General features: G+C 39.4%; 1 protein-coding gene across 2 annotated transcripts in view; it reads right to left on the reverse strand.

Moving 5' to 3' along the window:
• The window catches only part of SYTL5 (synaptotagmin like 5), a 170,457-nt gene that overhangs the window by 110,019 nt on the left and 43,080 nt on the right, over nt 1-17,358 (reverse strand). For both annotated transcript variants that reach the window (XM_043458058.1, XM_043458059.1), the window contains exon 4: nt 3,978-4,187. In XM_043458058.1, the coding sequence (XP_043313993.1) occupies nt 3,978-4,187 (210 nt within the window). The remainder of the gene's footprint in view (nt 1-3,977; nt 4,188-17,358) is intronic.

A 17,358-nucleotide genomic window follows, 5' to 3' on the forward strand; every position in this document is an offset into this window, starting at 1 on the left:
TACTGCAGAATTCATTTTTTCAAGGAAATTGGAACATTTAATAAAATTGAAGATTTTCTGGGCTGAATTTCAAAGAATGAAATCATATAGAGTATGTTTTCTGACCAAAGTGAAATAAAGCTAATTTCAATATCAAAAAGATATCAAAAATCCCCATGAAGTTAGAAATCAAAAGACAATTGTAAATAACTCAGAGCTGGAAGAAAAGGTGATAGAAATTAGAAAACAGAATGAAACCAGTATCACAAAAAATAATGGATATGAAAATGTGTGAGATGCAGCTAAACCAGTGCAAACAGGGAAATTCATATCCTTAAATGTATATGTTAGAAAAGAACAAAGGATGGAAAAAAATCACGTATCTAAACATATGAATCAAAACACTATTAATGAAAAATTCTAAGAAAGTGAAAGAACAAGAAATGAATAACATTGAAAACAAATACGTAAAACAGAAAGAAGAAAAAGATATGAAGTGTGAGAAAAGAAGACACACTTGTGCAAAAATAAAATTTGAATGGTGCCACAGGAATTATTTTAATTAGTGAGTTTAACAAGATTTCCAAATATAAAGTTGGACTACCCAAATCAACTGCATTTCTCCATAACAATAACAATTAGAAAATAAAAAAAAAATTTTAAGGGTACTATTTATAATAACACAAAAATCAAATACTTGGATTAGATCCAATGATATGTAAGATGTATCAGGAAAATTATTATATGAAATATTACTAAAAGAAATCAAAGGTAAACTAATGAAAGGGCACATAGTGTTTGTGGATCAATAGACTAAATACTGAAAGACATCAATTCTCTCCATAACTTTCTGTAGATGTAATGTAGTCCCTATAAAAACACTAGTAGGACCTGTTTTATGGAATGCTGATTCTAAATGTATTTGAAAATACCAGGGGCCAATAATAGCCAGGGCATTTTGAACAAAAACAGCAAAGTGGCAAGCCCACTAGATATAAAATTTTATAAAGCTACATTAAATTAAAATAACGTGGCATTGGTACATTACACATGTAACAGAGTAGTCAGAAATGAAACTTGTTTTGTGAAGGTGACACTGTAGAGAAGTGAAAAAATGGTCCTTTCAATGAATGTTGCTGGATCAAATGGATATTCATATTAAAATATAAAAAGGAATTTATAACTCACAGCACATGCAAAAATCAGTTCCAAGTCGACTGTAAGTTTAAAAAGGTAATACAATAACACAAGAGATCACATGGGAGAATATTTTTATCAACTTTTACAAAAAGCTTTTTTTTTCCCCGTTAGGATACAGAAAGAAAAAACCCACTAATCTCATACAGGAAAAGATGAACAAAATGAGTTACTAAAAATCAGAGATTTCTGTTCTTCAATACACCACTGAGAGAATGAAAAGGAACATCAGAAGTTGGGAAAAAATATCTGAAACACAAGGAACCAACGTGGTTTGTACACAGAATATATGAAAAACTCCTTCACACTAGTCAGTAAAAGGCTGATAACCTAACAGAGAAAAAGGCAAGAGACCTGAACCAGCACTTCACAGAAAAGGATGTTCAAATGGTCAATCAACATATGAAGATATCCTCATTCTCATTGGTAATAAAGAAAAATGCAATTAATCCACTACATACCCAACAAAATTATAAAAATGGAAAAACAAAAAACACTGTTGTAAAAATATAAAGTAACCAATATTCATGCATTGCTAGTGAAAGGATAACTTGGCACAACCACTTTGGAAAACAAATCGGTATCGTGGGGCTTCCCAGGTGGCCCAGTGGTAAAGAATCTACCTGCTAAGGTAGGAGACATGGGTTTGATCCCTGATCTGGGAAAGTCCCCTGGATGAGGAACTGGCAACCCACTCCAGTATTCTTGCTTGGGAAATCCCATGGACAGAGGAGCCTGGCGGGCTACAGTCCATAGGGTCGCAAAGAGTCAGACATAACTTAGCTACTAAACAACAACTGAAATGAAACACATGCATATATTCTATGACCCAGCAACTTTACTATGTACATATTCAATGGAAATACGTATACATATGTACCAAGAGACATGCACAAGAATATTTATAACAACACTATTTTTAAGAGGCGAAAGCTAGAAACATCCCAAATATACATCAATGATAGAATGGTATATGAATCCTTATATAGTTATAAATAGAGTGTTAACAAACACTATAGTGAAAATGAGTGAAATGAGTATAAAAGTGAAAATGAGTAGACAACTGCCAAATGCAACAAAAATGGATGTCTCACAAACATAATGGTGACCAAAAGTAGTTATGAACAAATACACACACACTGTATGAGTCAATTTAAAGTATAAAAAATTTAAATTTTTTAATATTTTAAGTATAAAATCAACAATTTAAACAATTAAAATCAATTTAAAGTATTAAAAATTCAAAGTTAACCTATGGTGCTAGCAGGATAATATTTATATCTGGAGAATAAGAAGGGACTGGTGACTGGGAGGAGGAAGAAGAAAAGCTTCTGGGGTGTCAGTAGCATTTCTACTTCGTTGCCTGAATGGTAGTTACACAGAAACTGTGATAATTTGCAAAGCTGTACATGAGTGCTTCTCAAAGACATTTACTCTTTACGGGACATGTGGCAATGTTGGCAGGAATCTGTCATTGTTACCACTGCAAAAGGGAGGAGTGTTATTGGTGTCTACTGGGTAGAAGCCATGAACACTGCTAAACATCTCATAGTAGACAGGACAGGCCCTCCCTCCCCCACAAAGAACCATATTGCCAAAAATTTCAGTGATGCTGAAATTGAGAAACCCTGTTGTACACTTGTCATTTGTGTCCTTTTGTATAAGTTAACTCTAGTTGAAAACAAAAGCCATGTGCATTATGTTTTCATTAAAAAAAAAAAAAAAAAGGGTGCTAGTCTCTTTCCAAGTTTTCCTGTTCTGATTTGTTGTCCTCTAGTGGTCACTAAGAGTAGTCACTAAGAGTGGTCCTGCAAAATTGTATAGAGGCAAAACTATAATTGAGGCAAAACTATAATTGAGGAAATTCTGTCCATTATTTCCTCTGTAAGTCAATATTTGACTATACTGTAAGTAATAGTCGCTCAGTCGTGTTTAACTCTTTGCGATCCCATGGACTATAGCCCACCAGGCTCCTCTGTCCATGGGATTCTCCAGGCAAGAATACTGCAGTGGGTTGCCATTTCCTTCTCCAATTTGACAATACTGGAAGAGCCTTTATATCCAACTCTGAAATATGAAGTAAAGGGGAGCAGAGTTGTAAAGACCCATTATTTCACACTGAGAAAAACTTTCTAAGAAGAGTTCAGGGTCTAAAAGAGCAACTTTTACATTATGTACTTGAGTCACAGATGTATCATGTTCCTTTTAAGTAGAAAGCAAAGTGCATTGCTGATATTTTTTCTGTACACATATATGGAGAAATACCCCAAGTAAACAATTTGATTTCATGAGGAAGACAGGAAGATATCCAGAATTATTTTTGCACCTTGATTTGCAGTTTACTAAACCCAGTATTGGACTTCTCAGGCTGCACCAGTAAAGAACCCGCCTGCCAATGCAGGAGATGCAGGTTCAATCCCTGGGTTGGAAACATCCCCTGGAGGAGGGCACGGCAACCCACTCCAGTATTCTTGCCTGGAAAATTCCACAGGGTAGTAAAGAGTCGGACACGGCTGAGCACACACACCCTAAGAAGCTGGGTGGAGCCAAGTGCAGCTCTAAGAAAGCCTGAGGGAAGAGACCACGTCCTGTGAGGCTTCCAACCGCATAATGTTTCTGTGTCTCAGACACACACAAATACACATCACACCCTCCCAAAGCACTACTGAACTTCTAGTGGGGCTATACTTTCAATTCTATTCTCTACCGCTACCTTTTACATATTCTTCCTCCTTGCTTCCCCCCATCCCCAACTCTTCAGTCATCAAAGCTGACTTTGCACACAAAGGCAAGAAACTCACGCGACTCTTGCACAGATGGTGCACCGCCAGCTGCCATCAAGGCCTGAGACCCGGCACTGGCTGCACACTCTGAGGGAGCAGGCCTGGCACGGGTCTCCCCGGTCGAATATCAAGCCCAGGTTTCTCTGACAGTGGGCACAGACCCTGGTGGTCTCTTGTTGAGTCTTCCCACTTCTGCGTTTTGCTTCCAAGAGTTCATTCTTCAGCTTCCTGGAAGGAGAGGGAAAAAAATCACTTACAAAAGAGGAGCAGAGCTATCTTTATCTAAGGGATGTGCTCACTGGGGAGACTATTTGAAAGGGTCAAGGAGTTACATTCAAGTGACTCAAAAATCCATAATTTCTTCCTCCAGAATCAATAATCCTTTGATCTCATTAGTGGAAAAATATAATGTTTGTGTCTTACTCTTGGATTTTGAAATCTTATCCAGGCACTTCTATTTGCTATTAGTATTTATTTACATTCTACTCTAACTTCTCCAGGGTGTCTTTGATACCGTAACAAGGGAGCACAACCCCAGCCTACAGGCGTGCACAATGCCATATTGTCTCCTTGCCTAGATATGAGGCAAGAGTGTGAAATCAAACTTGGCAACATGGGTGATTTCTTTAAGTCAGGGGTCCCCAACCTCCAGGATCTAATGCCTGATTATCTGAGGTAGAGCTGATATAATAATAATTGAATTAATTGCACAATGGGCTTTCCTGGTGGCTCAGATGGTAAAGAATCCGCCTGCAATGCAGGAGACCTGGGTTCCATCCCTGGGTTGGGAAGATACCCTGGAGAAGGGTAGAGCAACCCACTCCAGTATCCTTGCCTGAAGAATTCCATGGACAGAGGAGACTGGCAGGCTACAGTCCATGGGGTCGCACAGAGTCGGAAACGACTGAGCGACTAACATTTTCACTTTAAGTGCACAATAAATGTAATATGCTTGAATCATCCAAACCACCCCCACACCAGGTTCATATAAAAATTTTCTTCCACGAAACTAGTCCCTGATGCCAAAAAGGTTTGGGATGGCTGCCTTAAATGAGCCAACGTGAACTTTGCTACAAAGACATTGCCCATCATTGAAGATCAAACAATTGCCACTGAGTCATGGGCTTTGCTGTTAGATATACATTTGTTTGAATCCTGGGTCCATCATGAATTACCTGTTCAAATGTAAACAATGATTTACCCACTCAACTTCAGTCTCTTCATTTCAAAAACAGGAGTAATATTTCAATGTGACCATTTTTAAGACTAAGTGGAGAAGGAAATGGCAACCCACTCCAGTATTCTTGCCTGGAGAATCCCATGGACAGAGGAGCCTGGTGGGCTACAGTCTGTGGGGTCACAAAGAGTCGGACACGACTGAACGACTTCACTTCACTTCACTTCACTTCAAGAAAATATATGGGAAGATACCAGCTTGTTTCCTGCTACACAAGTACTAAATAAATGCTATTTCTATGTCCTTTCTTTTACTATATGACATGATCTATTTATATACGCTTTAGAAAATAGCTATTCAAAAGGAATACTACTCAGCCGTTAAAAAGAATAATGCCATTTGTAGCAACATGGATGGACCTAGAGATTATACTGAGTGAAGTAAGTCAGAAAGGAAAAGACAAACACCACTTAAAGGTGGAATCTAAAGTATGATGCAAATGAATTTACTTACGAAACAGAAACAAACTCACAGGCACAGAAAACAAACAGATGGTTACCAAAAGGAAAAGGGCATTGAGGAGGGATAAATTAGGAGTTTGGTGTTAGCAGACAGAAACTATTATATATAAAATAAACAACAAGGTCCTACTATATAGCACAGGGAACTATATTCAATATCCTGTAATAATCCATAATTGAAAAGAAAACAAAGTTCTCCCTTTCTTGTCCAATTGAGCACAAATGACAAGAACACACAACACATGTTTTCTACTCCCTGATTTAGAACTTACAAAGCATCCTTGTGTCTTTTTTTCATGAACAACTGGCTCCTGAAATTGAGTGTAAGAAAAGCTCCACACAATTTACTTTTGAAAACCTGTAAAAGCTACAACTTTTAAGATGAGATGAATTCTCATTTGAAAACTTCAATTTAATTATTTGGAGAATAACAACAGACCTTTCCAGGTGGTGCAGTGGTAAAGAACCCGCCTGAAAATGCAGGAAACTCAAGAAGACACAGGTTTGAACCCTGGGTCGGGAAGATACGCTAGAACAGGAAATGGCAACCCACTCCTGTATTCTTGCCTGGAAAATCCCATGGACAGAGGAGCCTGGCAGTCCAAGGGACTTCAAAGAGTCAGATATGACTGAGTGCACACATGCGCGTGCGCGCGCGCGCACACACACACATACACACACACACACACACACCTTTAAACACCTCAGGGCACAGGAGAAATAAAACACTGCCTAGTCACAATCTGTAACCATTCATGCAACAATCAAAGAAAAAATGACCAAAATGAGTGGAACAAAGAATAATCCTAGACCGCAGTCCTATCCTAGTAGGATAGTGGGCCAAAGAATAAGAAATTGAGAACATGGGGTATTCTAGGATACTCCAGAGACAAAAAAAAAAAAATAAATTTTAAGATCAGGTGCCTAAAGTTTAACTACTTGATTGCTCCTTAAACTAGAGCTTGAGACCATTTGGAGAAATTATGGCCATAAAGTCAAATATTTCGATTGCATTTTTCTATATGCTCTATTCACAGGACTTTATTTAGCAATCAGCATTCACTTAGCTTCCAGTTCCAAAGTCTGAAAAGACTTGGGCTGCCACAGAAAGGACACAGAGAAGCAAGAATTTCAAGGTCCAAACACACCAGTTGGGAATTCCTAAGACAACCAGCATTAACTGTCCCACATATTCTGAGAGCAACCGCTGAGACTGTGGGGAAAGCTGAGAAGAATGCCATAGGCAGCACAAAATATTAAGCGTGTTGACTGAAAAAAATGGATAACCTAAAAATTGAGAATTGTTTTATTTGGCAGACTTGCTGAGGACTGAAGCCTGGGAGACCGCCCTTCAGGTATAGCTCTGAGGGACTGCTCAGAAGAAGTAAGAGAGGAGTCAGGATACATAGGAGTTTTGCAACAAGGAGTAGGAACATCAAAAATTACCAACAAGTAAGGAAAACCAACCAGAAGCTCAAGATAATGAATTTAGCCCTTTTCTGTGTGTGGGAAGAGGCAAGAGTCTGGGCTCATGGAAATCATTCTTTGATTTGCAGCTCAGTTATTTATGGCCAGTATCCTGTTCTTTCCCATCCTGAGTCCCCTCAGGGTGCACCTTAGGGAGGCTGCAGTGACTTGATGGTTACAACATCCCTTTGTTTGTTGATATGGCAGGCAACCTTTTTCACTCACAAGCTGCTTACAGATGTTTCAAATCTTTGAGAAACTGACCTAATTCAATCATTAGTGGGTTGCCATTTCTTTCTCCAGGGGATCTTCCCAACCCAGGGATCAAACCCATGTCTCCTGCACTGGCAGGTGAATTCTTTACCGCTAAGCCACCAGGGAAATTCCATCATACCTAGGATAATTTCACCTTAAGTGGACACAAGCATTTCTCAAGAAGAGGAGAAAGGGTAATGAGAGAGTAAAGGGTAAAGGGACGGTAGTTGTAGTCAGAAAAAGAAACTGTGCAACTGGAGACATTGTATGAAGGAGAAAGGGAAGTACAGGGAGCTAGAAGAGGGGAATAGGATGGAAGATTTCTCTTTCCTCTGCTTCACTGGCCACCACTCACAAAGCAAGGTCGATCTCATTTGGTTCCTGCACTGCTGGCCCAGTCTCAGGAAAAGTATCTGAGGAAGATGGGTTTCTGGGCTGTAAGCACAGAATCTGTTCATCTTTCTTATCCACATAAGCTAGAATTGCTTCTAGTTCCAAGTAACAGGCTTAAATATTTGGTGTAATTTTTCTCCCACAAGGGTTTCCCTTGTAGCTCAGAACCATAAAGAATCTGCCTGCAATGCAGAAGGCCTGGGTTTGATCACTGGGTCAGGAAGATCCCCTGGAGAAAGGAATGGCTACCTACTCCAGTATTCTTGCCTGGAGAATTCCATGGACAGAGGAGCCTGGCAGGCTACAGTCCATAGGGTCTCAAAGAGTAGGATGCAACTGAGCGATTAACACTTTCACTTTCTTCCCCACATAGAAGAAATCCAGAATTAGGCACTTGTTTGTATTAGTTCAACTGAAAAGTCAGGTCATTAAAGAATCACTTCATTCTGATGATCCCCTATCTTCAAAGCATGGCTCATCATTCTTATGCAAAATGGTTAGGCAGCTTCAGTAGTGCATCAGTAGAGTTTAAGGCAGGAAGAATAGGGAGGGCATGTCAGTTACACCTGTATCTTACAGTTATACCTGTATCTAAACAGAAAAGCAAAAGTTGATGCAGAAGTCCTCCAATGAAGAAGGACTTCCCTTAGGTTCACTTGACCAGACAGTGTCACAACATTACCATTAGCTGCAAGGGAGGCTGGGTAGGTGGAACAAGCTGGAACTGTAGATACCGCCCTCTTGACGGTATCTACAAGATACCTTAGATGAGGTCAAGTGACTCCCACTGGTGCATGAACTGTGATATGTGACTCCAGGTAAAAGCTTTAAGAGCAAATCACCAGGTTACCACAATCCTTCTTCTTTGCATGAAGAATGGCAATGTCCCAAATAGTGTCTGCCTTGTAAGTTTGAGTCCTGGTCTGAGGATGCCATGAAGTAGAGTCCCTAGCCACTCAGTTATGGACGTGGAACATGAGAGAGAAATAAACCTTCATTGTTTTAAACCACTAAGAATTTGAAACTGTTCTTAGAACATCACTTAGCCTACCCTAAATGATAAACATACAGCCTAGGAAGTTCCTTGGTGGTGCAGTGGGTAAGGAATCTGCCTGCCAATGCAGGAGAGACGGGTTCGAACCCTGGTCCATGAAGATTCCACATGCCATGTAGCAACTAAGCCTGTGTGCACAGTCACTGAAGCTTGCACACTCCAGGCCCCTTCAACAGCAACTACTGAGCCCGAGATCTGCAACTAGAGAGTAGCCCCCACTGGCCACAACTAGAGAAAGCCCACACAAATGCAAGGAAGACCCGGCACAGACAAAAGTAAATAAATAAATAATCTTTTTTATTTCTTTTTATTTATTTTTTTAAAATAATCTTTTTTAAATAAGCCTAGTTTCTTCATCTGGCTGGCTTTCACATATTCTTTTATTTCAGCTTTACTGCTGCCTACCCAGAGTGACTTTCTCTGATTACCAAATCTACAGCAGATTCCTGTCTTATTCACATTCAGAGAACTGTGTTCTTTCTCTTCACAGAACTTACCATAGTTCTTAATTGTACTTTTTTTTTTTTTTTTAAACTGGTTTCATGCTTGTCTTGCGAACTCCTCTGGAATTTCCACGAGGGCAAAACTGCATCTGTTTTGTTCAACTTTTCATTTTATAGCATCTAAGCAGTGCCAGGAACATAATAGCTATCATTTAATTGAATGAAAAAAAGAGAGCATAAGGGAAAGCTGGTGAGTGACACAGAAAGAAGATAGGAAGAAGGGAAAAAGGAAGGGAATGGGGCGGGAGGGAGGAAATCTCAGCCATACTAGGTATTACTGGACATTCCACTTAATCTCTCCAGGTCTCAGTACTTCAACTTCAAAATGAAGATACCGATTCCTTTCCTATCTTCCTCAAGGGTCGTTGTGAGAACCAGAGACAATTAAGTATGGTAATCTGTTTCGGATCCAACCAGTCCACCCTAAAGGAGATCAGTCCTGGGTGTTCATTGGAAGGACTGATGTTGAAGCTGAAACTCCAATACTTTGGCCACCTGATGCAAAGAGCTGACTCATTTGAAAAGACTCTGATGCTGGGAAAGAGTGAGGGCAGGAGGAGAAGGGGACAACAGAGGATAAGATGGTTGGATGGCATCACCAACTCAACGGACATGGGTTTGGGTGGACTCCGGGAGTTGGTGATGGATAGGGAGGCCTGGCGTGCTGCAGTTCGTGGGGTCGCAAGGAGTCAGACACAATTGAGCGACTGAACTGAACTGAATGTGTTTCGGGAATTATAGAGGAGTTTACAATGTGAACCCATTATTATTATTTTTTAAAGAGAGAATGTGAAGAGAAAAATGTACAATGTTAGATTTCCTGAGAATAAAATCAAATTAAAATTGGCCCAAACTGATATCAGACATACTTTGAAAAAGTTAGCCTGGGAAAACTACAGTAAGGATTTCTAGAACTTTTCCATCTTCCTTAATCTTGTTTGTACACTTTTGATCAGAAAGCAAAACTTTTGATTCTTTAAAATATTAAAATTCTCACCATTTCCTCTCTTTGTTCTCATTTGGAAACAAAAACAAAGAGTACTGGATAGGTATAAAAAAAGTGTAGTAGACATAAATATGGCCCCAAATGAACTGTTGAAAAGTAATGAAGATACAAAGAAAAAAAATGTTATGAAAAAGATATTTCTCAGACATAAAAAAGAATAATGTCATTTGCAGCAACATGGATGGGTCTTATCCCCTACTGATTATCATACTAAGTGAAGTCAGACAAATACTAGATATCCCTTACATGTGGAATCATAAAAAATGATACAAATGAACCTATTTACAAAACAGAAATACACTGATCAACATAGAAAACAATCTCATGGCTACCAAAGGGGAAAGTAGGGGTAAGGGGAGATAACGTAGAACCTCAGATTAACAGATAGTCACTATTATATATAGAAAATAAACAACAAGGGGCAACTGAATAGCATAGGAAACTATATTCAGATTATCTTATAATAACCTATAGTGGAAGAAAATCTGAAAAAGAATAGATATACATTATACATGTATACCTGAATCACTTTGCTATTAATAAATGGAATACTGCCTGCCATATCAGTCAAAAAAAAAAAAAAAGGTTGTCACAGTCATCAGTGATTGTAGCCACCACAGAAGGTGAGCAGGTAGACACTGTATACTTGAAATTAACATATTATATATCAGCTACACTTCTTTTTTTTTTTTTTAAGGGAATACACAGAAAAAAAGAAAAAAAAGATGCTGAAAACATTTAATTCCAGCTAAGGCCAATTCTCCACTTAAGATAAACTCAGGGTGCCTTTGTATTTTAAAAACATCAGTTCATTCTTTAGGTTTGCTTGTTGCTACATAGATAAATGTGTATTAATGTGTGAATTGATGACTTATATGTAGAAATCATAAATATTACAGAGGCCAACAGTCTCAACTGTCATTGAATGACAATATTTTCATTTCTATATTCCAGTGATATACTGAATTCAATTTATTCTATCCCATAATCAAAACTGTACAATGCAGTACAAAGAGTGCTTGCTTTATCATGGCATAGACACATTGCTTTCAAATCAGGAACTGCTTTCATTAAAATTCCTGTCACATGTGTCTGTGGTGTTGCTTTTCTTTTGCTACCCTGTTTAGACCCAATTGTGCTGAACACTATTTTGCATCAAATAAGCTAGGAATTCTAGAAGGGAAGCAATTAACTGCCTGGAAGAGGAAGCAATAGAAGCTTCACAAAGCTTCTTTGATTCCTTGATGCCTTTCAGCAATCCACAGTTTCATCTAGCAGAGCATATCAAGGCTTGAGAAAAATACTGAGCAAGCGAGAACTATACAGTGGTTCATAGCATAAGGCTCCAAAGTCAGACTCCCTGGGTTCAAATCCTGGCCTTGCCCCTTATTTCCCTTGAGATTTAAAAAAAATTTTTTAGCCTCTCTGCATCTCGAGACGTTTTAAAAAGACTTAACTTCTCTCTGTCTCAAAATATTCCCTCTGTTTTAAAAAAAATTCATAGTAATTACAATCTCATGGGGTTGTTGTGAGCATTAAATAAGATGATGCTATCATGAACAAAACTATAATGTAAAGCACAGCATGGCACATAGTAGTTGTGGAAGAGACCATTCCAGTATTCATCTCCTAATATGTGTTCTCCATTTTTCTATTAGTGGAATGTCTAGCTAGGCTCGTGGCCACTCAAAGACTACATTTCCCAGGATGCCTTGCAGTTAGTTTTGCCATGAGACCAAATATTAGCCAATATGATATGATCAGAAATGATACAAGTAACCTCTAGGTCATGTCCCTAATGGAAAAGGGGTATCCCTGTCCCACGAACCCTTCTTCCCTGCCAGAAGCTAGGATGAGAATATAGGGGTGAGTCATCTTGGAAGAAGAGCCAAACTTTCAAGATGGTAGAACTACAAAAGACAAGGCACCTAGATCCATGCAATAATGGAGCCACCATTACAACATCACAAAGCTGCCAACCAATTCAGACTTTCCTGTTAGAGAGCAATGTACTTCCATCTTGTGTAAGTCGTAATTAAAACATGTCTCTGTCACCCACAGACAAACTTATCTCCCAACAAATAAAGGAAGAACTCAGCAGATGTTAGCTCTTTTTATTATTGTCCACTTGCACAGATGTTGCTACTAGGTTTTGCTTCAGCCTCTGCTGCAGAACCTACCAGCTAAATCCTTGTCTAGAGCTAGAGTTTCATATTCCTTTAAGAGAACAAAACAATGGTGACTGACAAAAAATACTGTCAAACCAAAAACAATGAAAAAAAAAAAGCACTTGAAATAATAAATGTGGGCAGAATAATGTCACAGCAGCCTGATGCCAATGGCTGCATGCCTCCTGCACTCCTGACTTTTTCATTTTGATTGTAGGCCTATGCGTGTGGCATCTATTATTAAAACCTAACCATCACAACACTTAGTCACTATAATGACAGGCACTCTGCTTTAAGTGTCACGCCCATAAACGTTGACAATGACCCATGAAAAAGACATTATGATTCCGATTTTTACAGATAAAAAAGTGGAATCTCAGAGAAGAAACATCACAGGGCTATTAAGTGGTGCACTCAAGATTCAGAACCAGAGTTTTATATTCCCAAATCTGTACTTTTGCCCACACAAGACTCCCCTCATTGCCTCTCAATTTATTAAAATACTGTGGCTCAGAATGAACACTGGGAATACTAACAATTGGTATCGTTTTCCCAGCTGTAAAAAGCCAGACTGAACATATTTGAAGTAAAGACTCAAACATGAAGGGTTTCTCCTATCTGCCCGCCGAACAATATGTGCCCAAGTTGCCTCTTATCACAGAATCTCTCCTGGCAAACATTCTCCAACAGAGCTGCTCCTCATCAAATACCACTATAAACTTTATTATGCTTTTGATTAATTTGCAAGTCAATGGCTATTAAAAAGAATCCAGACCATCCAAGAATGAGGGGAAAGTTTCACTCAGAGAGAAGGCTACTTGAGAGAACATAAATAAGGAACAGAATTGAAAGAACTCTTGTCTAGATAAAGAAATCTTGCCATCTATGTCAATTTACTGGGTTTAGAAACTGTCTCACAAATTCCCTGCTGATCCAGAGGTTAGGATTCTCTGCTTTCAGTGCTGAGGGCCCAGGTTCAATCACTGGTCAGGGAACTAACATCATTCGATCTGTACAGTGCAGCCAAACAACAGCAACAACCAAATTGTCTCAAGGCAAGAGGGCACCGTGCAATCTGGGATGACACGCCAAGCACTTCCCAGTGGTAGAAACACTTGGCTCATAGGAACAAACCAGGAGATCTCACAAAACCATGTGGACAGAGGCAAGTATTTATTATCAATAGTCTTAAAATCATAGCCAAAATTGATCTCATGTATAATCATCAAACCTAGTCTTCAACCTGGGAACACCTTACAAAATATCATCAAAATTTCCTGGCCTGACAAGGAACAAGAATGTATGTATTCCAGAAATCTGAAACCCAAAGGATACCCTTTCGTGAGTATCAAAAACAGTAGAAAGATGTTCATCATCGCTAATTATAAGAAACGCAAATCAAAACTACAATGAGGTACCACCTCACACCATTAAGAAAAGTCTATAAACAATAAACACTGGAGAAGATGCGGAGAAAAGGGAACCCTCTTAGACTATTGGTAGTAACGTAGTTGGTGCAGCCACTATGGAAAACAGTACAGAGATGTCTCAGAAAACTAAAAATAGAAATACCACATGATCCAGTAATCCCAGCACTGGGCATATATCCAGACAAAACTGTAACTTGAAAAGATCCATGTACCCCTATATTCGTAGCAGTTTTTGTCGGGAGCCACCGGGATGCACCCAGTCCAAGACAAGGTCATGGGACGAGAGAGGAACCTGCAAGGCAGCTCTTCTTCACATGGGGCTGTCCCGGGGGCCCATATGTCCCCTCCGGAGCTGCCAGGGCGAGAAAGGAACCTGCAAGGCAGCTCTTCCCCTCGAGGTTGTCCCGGGGACAAGGTCATAGGATGAGAAAGGAATCTACAAGGCAGCTCTTCCCCTGGAGGTTGGTCCAGGGGCCCGGTATGTCCCTTTCTTCCTTCTGTCTCACTGTTGTTGGGCTTTCTATTAATTTTTGGAAATATAATATGTAGTAATAAGGCCTTACTGGAAAAGTCCAAACCTTTTTGGAAATGCTCATGATTGCTCTGGCTCAGGACATGACCATAAACATCAAGTCAAAAAGGAAAAGGCCACAGGTATAGTTTGGCTGCTTGCTTAAAAGATTATAATGTTCTAGAGTAGAAAAGAGTAGAGGTATTTAGATTTAGAAGTAGATATACTGCTTTAGTTTATTTGCTCCTTGGTTGAAAGGGTTTTCATTATTGCTATTTCCTTGTTGCTATTTGTTCATTGTTTCTCTTTCTTTAAACAACATGGGATATTATGGGTATTTTTGTAAAATTAGAAAATGGAGTATATAGGATTTCAATAGAAGATTTATATTAACCAGCTTCACTGTCATTATCTCACTATTAATAGAGGTGTTTTGCTGCTTTAGAGGTGTTTTTGCTGTTTAATAGTTAATCATTGTAAATTGAGATTTTGTGGTTTCAGGTAAAGAAAAATATCAGGTTTTTCTCATGGTACTATTCTCAGAAATGTCAAACATGTTACTGTGACCCTTCCCATGTATTGTTTTATTGTCCAAAGAATTTACACTATACCTGAGATTTGTGGAACATTGTTTTTGTTAGAGTGAGAATGTTAGGCCATTGAGTCAAGAAGACTATGTACAGGACATTCAAGTATAAACCCTGTAATTGGAAACGTTCTAGATGAATGCATAGGCAGAAAACATGGGAAAAAAATATTGACGGAAGCACAAACCAATATCTGATGTAATTAGTGGTGACTTAAGGTGGAGGTAACGTTCATTCTATAAAAACTGAGCTATCCTAAAAATAAAAAAAAAAAAAAAGCTGCTTCTTCTATGCAACGTCTGTGTGTGTCTGTCTGTCTGTCTGTCTTCTTCCTCGCCGACGCCACTCATCCCTTGGGTATTCCTGGTCCTGCCGAGGCTGGACCTCGGCAAGTTTTATTTATGGAGCCAAGACATGGAAACAACTTAAATGTCTATCAGCAGATGAATGGATAAAGAAGATATAGTACATATATTCAATGGAGTATTACTCAGCCATTAAAAGGACTAAATAATATTATTTGCAGCAACATGGATGGAAACCAGATCACCATATGAAGTGAAGTAAGTCAGAAAGCAAAAGACAAATGTCTCATCACTTATTTATGGAATCTAACTGAAACTCCAATACTTTGGCCACCTGATGCGAAGAGCTGACTCATTGGAAAAGACCCTGATGCTGGGAAAGATTGAGGGCAGGAGGAGAAGGGGACGACAGAGGATGAGATGGTTGGATGGCATCATCAACTCGATGGATATGGGTTTGGGTGGACTTCAGGAGTTGGTGATGGACAGGGAAGCCTGGCGTGCTGCAGTTCATGGGGTCACAGAGTCGGACATGACTGAGTGACTGGACTGAACTGAACTGAAAATATGACAAAAATGAACTTATCTACAAAACAGCCACACCATAGTGTGGCTGCGGTCCATGGAGTTGCAAAGAGTCAGACATGACTGGACGACTGAACTGCCTGACTGGCAAGAATACACAGAAGAACTATATAAAAAAGATCTAAATGACCCATGCAACATCGATAGTGTGATCACTCACCTAGAGCCAGATATCCTGGAGTGTGAAGTCAAGTGAGCCTTTAGAAAGTATTATTACGAAAAAATCTAGTGGAGGTGATGGAATTTCAGCAGAGCTATTTAAAATAACATTGTTAAAGTGCTGTGCTCAATATGCCCGCAAAGTTGGAAAACTCAGCAATGGCCACAGGAACGGAAAGGGTCAGTTTTCATTCCAATTCCAAAGAACGACAATGCCAAAGAATGTTTAAACTACTGTACATTTGCACTCATTTCACACGCTAGCAAGGTCACGCTCAAAATGCTCCTAGCTAGGCTTCAACAGTATGTGAATGGAGAACTTCCAGATGTTCAAGCTGGATGTAGAAAAGGCAGAGGAACCAGAGATCAAATTGCCAACATCTGTTGGATCACAGAAAAAGCCAGGGAATTGTAGAAAAACATCTACTTCTGCTTTATTGAATATGCGAAAGCCTTTGACTGCATTAGTCAGTTAGTCCAGTCACTCAGTCATGTCAGACTCTTTGCAACCCTATGGGATGCAACATGCCAGGCTGCCCTGTCCATCACCAACTCCTGGAGCTTACTCAAACTCATGTCCATCGAGTCTGTGATACCATCGAACCATCTGATCCTCTGTCGTCCCCTTCTCCTCCTGCCTTTAATCTTTCCCAGCATCAGTGTCTTTTCCAATGAGTCAGTTCTTTGCATCAGGGGGCAAAAGTATTGGAGCTTCAACTTCAGCATCAGTCTTTCCAATGAATATTCAGGACTGATTTCCTTTAGGATTGATTGATTGGATCTCCTTGCAGCCCAAGGTACTCTCAAGAATCTTCTCCAGCACCACAGTTCAAAACCATCAATTATTTGGTGCTCAGCTTTTTTAAAAATTAATTTATATATTATAATTGAAGGTTAATTACTTTACAATTAGAAGGAGACATACGGCAGTTCTGCAAGCTCCCAAAATGATTCTTGGTCATCTTGCAGTGTGGCTGCAGGTGTCTTGTTGATTCAGTTCAGTCACTTAGTCATGTCCGACTCCTTGCAACCCCATGGACTGCAGCACACCAGGCTTCCCAGTCCATCACCAGTTGCCAGAGCTTGCTCAAACTCATGTCCATCGAGTCAGTGATGCCATCCAACCTTCTCCTCCTGCTTTTAATCTTTCCCAGCATCAGGGTCTTTCCCAATGAGTCAGTTCTTCACATCAGGTGGCCAAAATGTTGGAGTTTCAACTTCAGCATCAGTCCTTCCAATGAATATTCAAGACTGATTTCCCTTATTGGGAGTTCACTG

Source organism: Cervus canadensis, chromosome X (assembly GCF_019320065.1).
Source record: "Cervus canadensis isolate Bull #8, Minnesota chromosome X, ASM1932006v1, whole genome shotgun sequence".
In the NCBI taxonomy this organism is placed as follows: Eukaryota; Metazoa; Chordata; class Mammalia; order Artiodactyla; family Cervidae; genus Cervus; species Cervus canadensis.